The sequence below is a fragment of the Prionailurus viverrinus genome, chromosome C1 (genome assembly GCF_022837055.1).
Source record: "Prionailurus viverrinus isolate Anna chromosome C1, UM_Priviv_1.0, whole genome shotgun sequence".
Taxonomy (NCBI): domain Eukaryota; kingdom Metazoa; phylum Chordata; class Mammalia; order Carnivora; family Felidae; genus Prionailurus; species Prionailurus viverrinus.
The window spans coordinates 177,228,484-177,241,863 of NC_062568.1; the positions used below are offsets into that span (position 1 = coordinate 177,228,484).

Consider the following 13,380-nt stretch of genomic DNA (forward strand, 5'->3'; position numbering starts at 1 on the left):
AAGGGAACACAGTTGAGAAATATGAAGAAAACAAAAATATCTGGACTGCAGCCAAGAGGTTATACTGGTAAATTAATGATCTAGCACCCAGGTTCAGGTACAAAACCAGCAGAGGCAGAGCTACTTCTGAATTCCCCTGAAGACTCATTCGGCAAGTAAGGGGCTGGGGGATGGGGAGTATTACTGACATCACAAAACCGAGACGTAAAGGAAGGCCTTGGTGATCTGGTGGTGCCAGCGGGGCTTTATGTTACACCCTAAAGGGTTCATGGGAGTCTTAGCCTGACAAGGGACTTGGGGGATGTGGGAATCCCTTTCAGCATTGCTCAGAAACTCTCTTGGCTTTCTCCAGGCCAGACCTCTCTTGCTTTGTTTTAACCCCAGTATAGTTAACATACAGTGTTATATTAGTTTCAGGTGTAAATGTAGTGATTCAACACTTCCATACATCACTCAGTACTTATCACAAGTGCGCTCCTTAATCCCCATCACATATTTCACCCTCCGCCCCCTGCCGCCTGACTCTGGTAACCGTCAGTTTGTCTCCAGGTCTCTTAATAAAGGCCTGATATTAATCTTTGCTTCAGGATTCCTTTAGAATCCTGCCTGTGAGTTGTGCATATCCCTCCTAGGAGGATAGGTTCCCAAGATTCATCCCTTTTCTTACCTGTTCTGCTCAGAAATGCCTTTGCATAGTCTGGGTCATAGATATAGAAGAATACCTGAAAGGGCCCAACCCAGCAAGGAAAGGCACAAGGGTATTTTCCAACAAGCTCCTCAAGTTTCTCCATTTCACCATCCTGAAGTAGCTGCAGTGAAAAATGAGTGAAGGAAGTTAAAGAAGCCAGCCAATCTGGACTCATCCCCTCCTACAGATGTGATCCGAATCTAGGGCCCGGATAAGGTAGCACAGACATGCTCTCCTCAGCATTTCTAAGCTTGGAGTATAATTTTCTAACCAATATCAGTGTACTTAACTTCCCCATCTAAATGCATGTTGAATCCCCAGAATAAATCTCTGTCAATTGACATCTACCATGAGCCATTTTCCCAACTGAGAGGGTGAAGCGAGCTGAGTCTGCCTCACCTGCTAAAGTCACACACTTTTTAGGAGTGGACTCTGGAAGCTGAAAGTTTTTTTCCTATGTGGGAAGCTAACTGGTAGTAGATTGAACATGACCCACAATCTAGCTCACCATTCCCTCTTCCTTTTCTCCTCTCTGATTATTACTAATTGAGGAATGATCCTTTTTGGGAATTCATAGTTAAAGCTTCTCCCCAAAAACCTGCCCACTCCATCTACAAAGAAAACCCTGTTCTTTTCCCTTACTACCATCAGAGATGAACTTTTGCCTTGATAAGCAGGTTACTAATGGCTCATTTATTATTATTATTTTGTATTTATTTAAATCCAAGTTAGTTAACATATAGTGTAGTATTGGTTTCAGGAGTAGAATTCAGTGGTTCATCACTTACATGTAACACCCAGAACTCATCCCAACAAGTGTCCTTCTTAATGCCCATCACCCATTTAGCCCACACTCCCCACCTGCCTCCCCTCCAGTAACCCTCAGTTTGTTCTCTATATTTAAGAATCTCTTATGGTTTGCCTCCCTCCTTGTTTTTATCTTATTTTTTCTTCCTTTCCCCTATGTTCATCTGTTGTATTTCTTATGAGTAAAGTCATATGATATTTGTCTTTCTCTGACTGACTTAGCATAATACACTCTAGTTCCATCCATGTTGTTGCATATGGCAAGATTTCATTCTTTTTGGTGGCCAAGTAATATTCCATTGTGTATATACACCACATCTCCTTTATCCATTCATCAATCAATGGACATTTGGGCTTTTCCCCTAATTTAGCTATTGTTGATAGTGCTGCTATAAACATTGGGGTACATTTTCCCTTTAAATCAGCATCTTTGTATCCTTTGGATAGATTCCTAGTATAGCAATTACTGGGTCATAGGGTAGTTCTATTTTAAATTTTTTGAGGAATCTCCATACTGCTTTCCAGAGTGGCTGCACCTATTTGCATCTGCACCAACAGCGCAAAAGGGTTCTTTCTCCACATCCTCACCAACATTTGTTTTTTCCCTGTGCTGTTAATTTTAGCCATTGTGACAGATGTGAGGTGATATCTGATTGTGGTTTTTATTTGTATTTCCCTAATGATGAGTGGTGTTGAACATCTTTTCATGTGTCTGTTAGTCATCTGGATGTCTACTTTGGAAAATTGTCTGTTCATGTCTTCTACCACTAATGGCTCATTTAAATAGTTCCTCTAAATCACTGACAAGAAGATTCATTAACTTCTTGTATAAAGTGGGAGTGTGGCGGGCACCTGTATATGTGTGTCTGGGGGTGCCCAGTGATACATGATTGTAGGGGTCCTGACTTGCAAGGAAACCAAGGTTGGCAAGTTCTCCCTTATGTGACCAGTCATACAGAATTTGCTATCCTCAGAAAAGTTGGCAAACTTTGGCTCCCAATATCCTCTGTTACAAGCTAGCACCTTTTATCCCATGAAGTGTTCCCTGGAAAGTGTAGGGCCCCTAACAGATTGAGATTCTTGAACTCTACCTCCTGAAATGGTGCAGACTCATTTTTCCTAACACTTCCACAACCAAGTCAGTGACAAGTACCCACTGACAATGCCAATGATGTACCCTAACAAAACAAATGTTCCTTCCTTCATTCATTTGCAAACAATAAACAAATGAGAATTTATTAAGTGCCTACTATATATTCCAGGCAATAGAGATGCAGAGAAACATAAGACAGACAAAGTCTTTGTCCTCATGGAAATTATAGCCTAGTATGAGGATTATTTTTTTAAGTTAAAAATTGTCATGGACACCTTCAGCCAAAAGCATTTGGTCATACTTTTAGTAACTCCTTTCTGGACAAAAAGGATAGAAAGCCATTGTGACTCCTGTAATATATGAATTTACATTTCTTCATCCATAGCAGTATCTTAATACATTTGAAAATATGTCTTACACATATTTAGGAAACACTGTTCAGAAATAATCAGAAAATGCTTAGTTCTCAAAGAAATAGTAATGGCTAACATTTACAAAGCACTACTATGAGCTAGATGTTGCCAAGTTACTTTCCATGTTTTATATATATTTTTAAACTTTTTAAAAACATTTATTCATTTTGAGAGACAGAGACAAAACGTGAGTGGGGGAGGGGCAGATGGAGAAGGAGACACAGAATCTGAAGCAGACTCCAGGTTCTGAGCTGTCAGCACAGAGCCCAACATGGGGCTTGAACCACGAGCCATGAGGTCATGACCTGAGCTGAAGACGGATGCTTAAGCAATTGAGCCACCCAAGCTCCCCTCCATGATGTATATTGTTTAATCTCTATACCAAGAACCCTATGAAGCAGATATGATTAGAACCTACATTTTACAGATGAGGAAACTGAGCCTTAGGAAGGTTAAGTATAATAGTTCTAGCTCTTCCTTGTGACTATCTGAGTGATGAATTGTCAAAAGAAACATAAAGGGCAAAAAAAAAAGGTAAATAGGTAGAGTTGGTAATATTAGCCAGCTTGATATATCAGCCATCTCTCATCTGCAAAACTCTGATAGAGGCCTCTCTAAAACACACAAAAAAATAATTTAGTGGCAGTCAAGAGAGATATGGACTTTAAAACATGATCGCAATAAACAATCTGACTGAAAATAAAACCATCCTTTGACAACAGTATCAGAAAGAATAAAACATTCAGAAACAAATTTAATAGGATAAATGTAAAGGTTACTGAAAACTACAAAACATTGTTGAAAGAAATTTAAAAAGACTTATATAAATTTAAAGACATTTCATGTTCATGGAGCAGAAAACTTCATATTGTTAAAATGGCAGTATTTCCCAAACTAATCTACAGATTCAGTGCAATCCCCATCAGAATCACAGCTGGCTTCTTTGTAGGCATTGACAAGCTGATTCTAAAACTTATATGGAAACCAGAGGTATCCAAAATAGCCCAAGTAATCTTGAAAAAGAACAAAGCAGGAGGACTCATGCTTCCTAATTTCAAAACTTACTACAAAGCAAAAATAATTAAGACAGTGTGGTATCAGCATAAGTATAGACAATAAGAATAATTCTATTCTATAAGAATAGAATTGAGAATCCATAAATAAACTTCATGTTTACAGTCAACTGATAGCAATGTCTTTTGTTCCAATGAGGTGACTCTTGGTGGGCTCTCGGATGGGGGCTGGTCACCAGATAGACCAAGTTATAATTAGAAGTTTGGAATCTTCAGTCTCACTTCTCATTCTCCAGAGAAGGAGATGAACTGGAAATGGAGTTAATGTTCAATCGTATCTACGTGATGAAGCCTCCATAATAATTCCAAAAGTACAGGGTTTGGAGACCTGGTTTGGTGAACACATGGAGGTGCTGGTAGAGTGATGCATCTGGAGAGGGCTCTGTGGAAGCTCTATGCCCCTTCCCACATACTTGTCCTTTGCATCACTTCCAACTGCATGTTCATCTGTATCCTTTATCATATCCTTTTATAACAAACTGGTAAACAGTAAATCAACTGTTTCCTGAGTTCTGTGAGCTGTTCTAGCATATTAATCAAACCTGAGGAGAAGGTCATGGGAGCCTCCAACTTATAGCTGATTGGTCAGAAGCACAGTAACAACCTGGACTTGCAATTGGCATCTGAAATGGAGTTGGGGTAATCTTGTGGGGCTGAACCCTTAATCTGTGGGGTCTCCACAGGGAGAGAACTGGGTTTTTCCTACTCAGGTGTCAAAACAATTTAATGGGGGCAAAGTATCGTCTTTTCAACAAATGGTGCTGGGATAACTGGATATTCACAAAAAAATAGGATAAAGTTGGACCCCCACCTTATGCAATGTACAAAAATTAACTTAATGGATCAAAGTTCTAAATGAAAGAGCTAAAACTATAAAACTCTTATAAGAAAAGATAAGGAATTAACCTTAGATTTGGCAAAGCTAGCTATATTTCTACATTAAAATGTAGAAAATCTACATTTTCTACACAAAAACCAGTTACATTTCTGTACACTAACAATAAACAATCTGAAAAGAAAATGACAAAAACAAGCCCATTTACAATAGCATCAAAAAGAATAAAATATTTAGGAGGTGAAATCAAGAATTGGAAAACCAAGTATTTCCAACCAACAAGGTGAAAGACTTGTACAGTGAAAACTAAACAACATTGCTGAAGAAACAATATTTATGTATTTAAAAAACATAAATAAATGGAAACACATCCCATGTTCACAAATTGGAAGACATTATTATTAAGATTCCAATACTACTCAAAGAGTTTTACAAATTCAATGTAATGCCTAACAAAATCCCGATGATGTTTTCTGTAGAAATAGAAAAGTCTATCGTAAAATTTATATGAAATCTCAGGGGACCTTGAATAGCCAAAAAAATCTTTAATAAGAAGAACAAAGCTGAAGGACTCATTTTCTTGATTTCAAAACTTGCTACAAAGCTACAGTAATCAAAAAACAGCATGGTTCTGGCACAGAGACAGACATATAGGCAAATGGAATAAAATAGAAAGCCTAGAAATAACCCTCAAATATATGGTCAAATGATTTTTGACAAAGGGGATAGAATCATTCAATGGGAAAAGGACATGTAAACAGGGTCTGTATCTTCAGTAAGTTTCTGAACCTTTGGCTGTAATTACTAAGTGCTTGGGATTGGGTGGCTGGAAATGCATATTGAGCTTTTCTGTGTATGTGAAAAACTTTGTCCAAAAAAACTAGCTTTGTACCCTGAAAAAAAAAGGGAAAAGGGCAGTTTTTTCAACAAATGTTGTTGGGAAAACCGAATATCCACATGCAACAGAATAAAGTTGGGTCCTTCCTTATCTAACACCATATACAAAAATTAACCAAAAATGGCTCAAAGACCTAAAAGTAACAACTAAAACTATAAAACTCTTAGCAGAAAACACAGGGTAAATTCTTCACAACATTGGATCTGGCAATGATTTCTTGATTATGACACCAAAGGCACAGGAAAAAAGAAAAAAATACATAAATTGGACTTTACAAAAATTTAAAAAAAATGTGTGTGAAAAGACAGTGTAACAGGAAAAGTAAAAAAACCCCACAGAATTGGAGAAATATTTACAAATAATATATCTGATAAGGAATTAATATCCAGAATACATAGAGAAATATTAAAACTCAACATCAAAAAACAAACAACCTGATCCAAATATGGGTAAAGGACTTAACTGGCCATTCCTCCAAAGAAGATATACAAATGGCATTGAGCACATGAAAAGATGCTCAACATCACTAATCATTAGGGAAATTCAAATCAAAAGTATAAGATACTACCTCACACTCATTAGGATGACTACTATCAGAAAAAAGCAAAAGCCAGAAAACAACAAGTGTTGTTAAGAATGTGGAGAAATTGGAACCCCTGTGCACTTCTGGTGGAAGTGTAAAATGGTGCAGCCATTGCAGAAAACAGTATGGTTGCTCCTCAAAAAATTAAAAATAGAATTACCATATGATATAGTAATTCCACTTCTGGGTATATATCCAATCGAAAGCTGGGTGTCAAACAGATTTTTACACTCATGTTCACAATAGCTAAAATGTAGAATACAACCCAAGTGTCCACTGACAGGATGAACAGATAAACAAAATGTGGTATAGAGGCACAGAGAAATATTATTCAGTTTTAAAAAGGAAGGGAATTCTGACACATGCTACAATATGGAAGAACCCTAAGGACATTATGCTAAGTGAAATAATCTAGTCACAAAAAGATACTACATGATTCCACTTATAGGAGATATGTAGAGTAGCTAAAACTGTAGAAACAGAAAATAGAATGGTGGTTGCCAGGGGCTGAGGAGAGACAAAAATGGGGAACTGTTGTTGAATGGGTATACAGTTTCAGTTTTACAAGATGCAAAGTGTTATGGAGGTGGATAGTGCTAGTGGTTGCACAGCATTATGAATGTATTTAATGTCACTGAACTGTACACTTTTAAAAATGGTGAAGATGGCAAATTTTATATTTGGGGCATTTTACCACAGTAAAGATTTTGGGGAAAAAGTCAGAAAGGTATCAGAATTTTCAACAGTTATCCCGAAAGCTAGAAGACAATGGCATGATGTCTTCAAAATTCCGAGAGAAAATTATTTCCAAAGTATAATTCTATACCCAGCCAAATTATCAGTCATGAATTTTAATGAATTAAAATTCATTAATGAATTTTAATAGACATTTTCAGCTATTCAAGAGCTCAAAAAATTCACCTGACATTCTTTTCACTCAATCTCAAGGAGCTACCCATAAAAATGATTAAATAAATCAAGAAAAATAGAAGACATAGTATCCAGGAAATCGAAGATATGACACAGGATGGCACAATATCTATGTATCAGACCTAGAGAAGAACCAACCAGTCCAGCTTAGAAGAGGAGGAGAGGTCTTTGGGAGAAATGCCTCCAGAAAAGCATAAAAATTGACAGGTTGTTTGATATGTTTTAATACTTGGAAAGATTCTTGAGATGTGTTTGACAGATCTATCTATTAAAACATTTGGAGGAAAAAAAACAGTGACAGATTTTGAAAAACTAAGCATATGAGAAACACTGTGGAAGAAAAAATGTTCCATAAGAAAAGAAACAAAATCAACCATTAGATCAGCGGTAAGTAAACATTTACATAATAAAAATAATATAAATACTAATTTTTCTATTTAACCAAAAAATACAATATAACTATATTGGGACAGCAAAAGATGAGGTATAACTGGTTACTCATCATAAAGTAGCTAGTAAATGGATATCTAAAATGATTGAATTAAGAAATGTAACATAGTAATATTAATTTAGCAATAAGGATGAAAATAAACAGGTAAAACAGTTGAGAGTGGTTGCTTTAGGGAAGGACCAGGAGTGGGCAAGCCAAAGAATTCCGCAGTAGCTCTGCTGGAGACACCCTTCCCAACCCACCCACCCTTTAGAATTCTTCCCAGCCTTTCAGAGACTTTCCTTCCTCCCCTAGGTACAGACACCTATTTCCTAGATGCCTTGTTCCTGGGCCTCTATCAAAGCACTCACTACTGTATTTGCATCATCTCTTTGTGCTCTAAATATGCATCTGGTTTGGCCCTCTGAGGGCAGGTACGGGGGTCTGCTCTTTGTAATGCTAGCACCCATCACACAATTCCACTCAAAGCTGGCTGAATGAATAAAACAAGGTAATCAGGAGTGAGAGAGGATTTGGAGAACAAGAGAGACCAAAATGTAAATTCGCCAACCGTTTTTGAGCGATTTGCTGGGGCTGCTCTCTACTTCAAAAGAATCTTGGGAAAAGAAAGTTCATTTTCTCTGGTTGTAACGGACTGAGGGTGGCAATTAATTGTGCTCAATTTTGCATATTTTCTGCAATTAATTTGCATTATCTAGAATAACATAACTATTTTTTAGCGATCCATGTAGGATTTTTAAAATGCAGTACATAAATGCAAGAGATTGGTGAAGCAATTAGAGCCCGCCCTGAACTACAGCACGTTCTTTTTCTGTACTCAGTCTCTACATGGCCCTCCCAGCCCTCCCGGAGCTTCCACCCTAGAGGCTCCAGGCTCTTTTCCTTTCCCTGCGGTGCTGTGAGCCACAGGGTGGGCCAGCTGTGCAGGATGCAGCGATGGGAGAAAGGTGCGCAAGCAGCCTCCTCTCCGCTCGCCGGGTTCCCTTGGCAGCATCCTTCTCCGCCCCTCCCTTCCATTACCTTCTGGTGCCCGTAGAACCAGTGGGTGGGGGGCGCGGGGAAAGGGCACAGGTCTCGCTGCAGCCGCTGCCTCCGCAGGTAGAGCTTGATGGCCTGCAGCAGCCCCAGGGCCAGGCAGAACACGAAGGCCAGGTACAAGGGCCGCGCCCAGCGCATCTCCAGCCAGGAGGGCTCCATCGCTGTGCGGGTCGCAGACAAGTCTGTGGGGCTCCGGAGGCGGGTGGGCTTTCTCCGCCCCGCGCCTGGAGAGGGTCGCCCAGCCTACCGCGTCTCCGTACACTCTGGCGAGCTCCCGGCTTCCCCGCGGAGGAGGAAGAGCGCTGGGAGTGACAGCTAAGGCTTGGCCAGAGGAGGCAGGCGCGAGTTCTCGGATTTCTAACCTTTCACCAATTGATGCGAACCTTCTTCATTCAGGGAGACTTCTTACCGCCCTTCTGGAGTGTCACACTTCATCTGTGACAGTTTGCAATCATGGGATATCTGAATTTAGGTTTTGAAATAATACCAAGGCTGAGGCCACTGTTTTTCTTCTTTGCCACAAATAAATGTTAAAGTGCTACGTTTAAAACAAAAAAACAAAAACAAAAACAAAAAACCCAAAAACCTTCTTTCCTACTCTGAAATTCTATCAAAACCCACGGGGGTTGGGTGTGGGCATGTGTAATCATTATACTTATATAGTGTGGCTTGTCTGGTGGTACACATTTTACAATTGGTTCTCACTCGGATTTCCAGCGTTTGCCAATGTCCACCCCGTGCTATCAAGCTGCAGAAGACACTACAGATACAATCAGGTCCCAAATTACTTAAGTAATTTGTGGATCCCAGCGCAATATGAAAATGTGGGGCCCCTCATTAAAAAGTTGTTAACAATTTCAAGATGATGACAGGAAAGCAGTAAACCAAGCTTGCCACCTTCTGAGTACGGGGCCCTGTTCCATGCCCATGGAGCCAGCCCTGGATACCAGAGGCATAAATAATCTGGAGAGCATAGATAAGAGGAAAATGTAGTGAAATAATTAGAAAGTAATGTGTTTTGGTATTTATTACCTATTAGTTGGTAAACTAGGATCCAACAGACCTGGCTGCCCAAGCTGCTGTCCTCCACTCCCAACCTTCTTTATAGGCATTGCCCAAAATTCATTTATTCATTCAATTATTTATGCTAAGAAAGGCACATTTTAGGTGTTGGATTTACAGCCTTGAACAATAAACTCAATCTCTGCTACAGCTTCCTATTCTTCTCCCTGTCACTGCCTCCACTCCTCAAGCCCTTACTCCAGTCTCCATTGCCAGGTTTTATTTGGTAGGTTAATAGTTAAGACAGATTCTAGTGGTGATACCTTCATCTGGACCAAGTACCAGCCCCTGGAATGTTCTATTATGTGTCACACATTAAATGTTTCAGCTCCTTCTTCTCAAGGCCTTCCCACCTCCTGACTATCTCCATTCCTCATCTAGAAGTTGTTATTTGGCCATGTCTCAGGATCTTCCAGTTTATAAACTTTCCTCTGGGTAACTCATGGTGTTTTAGTTTTCCAGATTCTTCCTCTGTACCTTGATAAGTGTATGGTAGCCTTCATATGAACACATTGTGGTGATTGGTCTGAGGACCTCATTTCCATGCTGTGCCTTCAGGATCCAGGCTAGTCTCAGCTTCATGAGTCTGGTCCTGGGGTCCTCTGGGCTGACTGACAAATTGCCGAGTGTGGTTGGTGAACTTCTAGTTAGTTCTTTCAGCAGGGTCAGGGCCTGGGGACTCCTTAACTGACTCACTCTTACTCAGGTTCTTGCTGGAGATGTTAACCCCTTCTGAGACCTGGCCAGTCCTTCAGCTGCATTTCATATCTTTCCTTGCAAAGCAAAGAACTTTGGGACTTTTTGCACTATACCCAGGAGCCTAAGAGAGTCTTGAGGCTGCTTACTCAAACCATTTATCTGCTTCACTGCCATTTTCACTTTGTCTCCTCTCCAAAAGGAGCAAGGCAAAATCTATCCAAATCCTGACTTTTGGAATTTTAGCCTAGAGGGGAAAAATCAAATGCTCTCCTGACCCCTGGCCTCGCCACCTCTGCTATTCTTTTTTAAAATGCTTATTATTTTTTTTACATATATTGTTTATTTATTTTTATTCTCTTCTGTTCTGTGTCACTAAAATCATTAGAAAGCATGCTAATTCTTACCCTAGTCTGCCAGGCTGGAAGAGGTGGGTTTTTTCACAACCTTCATTTAATGTAGTAGAAACTTTCCTTATGATCCAGTCTGTGTCCTCTCTACTCCTGATTGAGACTGGAAATCTACAGCCTACTCCAACAGGACATGCTAATGGGAGATACAGGAAGTTAGAAAATTATTTATTCTGGCCAGATACAACTCAAAAATCCCATTTTGGAGACCAAAAGCAGAGCATTTGGTCTTTCTCTTTCTTTTTCTTTCTCTTGGTATTCCTTTGCAAATGTCCACTGAATTGAATTTCCTTGGCTGTAGTACGGGGATAGGACACTGAAAAAGCTCCAGCAGCATAATGATGCCTGGTCAGCCCAGGTAAGGATTTCAGACTTTACAAAAGGCCATGGGAATCCACCCAAGGGATATTTTTTAAATTAAATTAAATTTAAAAAATTTACATCCAAATTAGTTAGCATATAGTGCAACAATGATTTCAGGAGTAGATTCCTTAGTGCCCCTTACCCATTTAGCCCATCCCCCTTCCCACAACCCCTCTAGTAACCCTCTGTTTGTTCTCCATATTTATGAGTTTCTTCTGTTTTGTCCCCCTCTCTAATTTATATTATTTTTGTTTCCCTTCCCTTATGTTCATCTGTTTTGTCTCTTAAAGTCCTCATATGAGTGAAGTCATATGATTTTTGTCTTTCTCTGACTGACTAATTTCACTTAGCATAATACCCTCCAGTTCCATTCAGGTAGTTGCAAATAACAAGATTTCATTCTTTTTGATTGCCGAGTCATACTTCATTATATATATATATATATATATATATATATATATATATATTTCACATCTTTATCCATTCATCCATTGATGGACATTTGGGCTCTTTCCACACTTTGGCTATTGTTGATAGTGCTGCTATAAACATGGGGGTCCATGTGTCCCTTCGAAACAGCACACCTGTATCCCGTGGATAAATGCCTAATAGTGCAATTGCTGGGTCATAGGATAGTTCTATTTTTAGTTTTTTGAGGAACCTCTATACTGTTTTCCAGAGTGGCTGCACCGGCTTGAATTCCCACCAACGATGCAAAAGAGATCCTCTTTCTCTGCATCCTCGTCAACATCTATTGTTGCCTGAGTTGTCAATGTTAGCCATTCTGACAGGTATGAGGTGGTATCTCATGGTGGTTTTGATTTGTATTTCCATGATGATGAGTGATGTTGAGCATTATTTCATGTGTCAGTTGGCCATCTGGATGTCTTCTTTGGAGAAGTGTCTACTCATGTCTTTTGCTCATTTCTTTACTGGATTATTTGGTTTTTGGGGGTTGAGTTTGATAAGTTCTTTATAGATTTTGGATGATAACCTTTTATCTGATATGTCATTTGCAAATATCTTCTCCCATTCTGTTGGTTGCCTTTTAGTTTTGCTGATTGTTTCCTTCACTGTGCAGAGGCTCTTTATTTTGATGAGGTCCCAGTAGTTCATTTTTGCTTTTGTTTCCCTTGCCTCCAGAGACGTGTTGAGTAATAAGTTGCTGCGGCAAAGGTCAAAGAGGTCTTGCCTGCTTTCTCCTCGAGGATTTTGATGGCTTCCTGTCTTACATTTAGGTCTTTCATCCATTTTGAGTTTATTTTTGTGTATGGTGTAAGAAAGTGGTCCAGGTTCATTCTTCTGCATGTTGCTGTCCAATTTTCCCAGCACCACTTGCTGAAGAGACTGTCTTTATTCCATTGGATATTCTTTCCTGCTTTGTCAAAGATTAGTTGGCCATACATTTGTGGGTCCATTTCTGGGTTCTCTATTCTGGTCCATTGATCTGAGTGTCTGTTCTTGTGCCAATACCATATTGTCTTGATTATTACAGCTTTGTAGTATAGCTTGAAGTCTGGGAATGTGGTGCCTCCTGCTTTGGTTTTCTTTTTCAAGATTGCTTTGGCTATTCAGGGTCTTTTCTGGTTCCATACAAATTCTAGAATTATGTGTTCTAGCTCTGTGAAGAATGCTGGTATTACTTTGATAGGGATTGCATTGAATATGCAGATTGCTTTGGGTAATATCGACATTTTAACAATATTTGTTCTTCCTATCCAGAAGCATGGAATCTTTTTCCATTTTTTTGTGTCTTCTTCAATTTCTTTCATAAGCTTTCTATAGTTTTCAGTGTATAGATTTTTCACTTCTTTGGTTAGATTTATTCCTAGCTTTTTTATGGTTTTTTGGTGCAATTGTAAATGGGATCGATTCCTGATTTCTCTTTCTGTTGTTTCATTGTTGGTGAATAGGAATGCAACCAATTTATGTGCATTGATTTTATATACTGCAACTTTGCTGAATTCATGAATCAGTTCTAGCAGTTTTTTGGTGGAATCTTCTGGGTTTTCCATATAGAGTATCATGTCATCTGCAAAG

At 39.2% G+C, this 13,380-nt stretch overlaps 1 protein-coding gene across 1 annotated transcript in view; it reads right to left on the bottom strand.

The window, feature by feature from the left end:
• LOC125172293 (cytochrome P450 4X1-like) overlaps nucleotides 1-8,968 on the bottom strand; it is a 50,807-nt gene extending 41,839 nt beyond the window's left edge. The window contains exons 1-2 of the mRNA XM_047870113.1: nucleotides 8,792-8,968; nucleotides 668-809 (exon numbers count right to left, since the gene is read on the bottom strand). Of these exons, the coding sequence (XP_047726069.1) occupies nucleotides 668-809; nucleotides 8,792-8,968 (319 nt within the window). The remainder of the gene's footprint in view (nucleotides 1-667; nucleotides 810-8,791) is intronic.
• Between the last annotated feature and the right edge of the window lie 4,412 nt (nucleotides 8,969-13,380).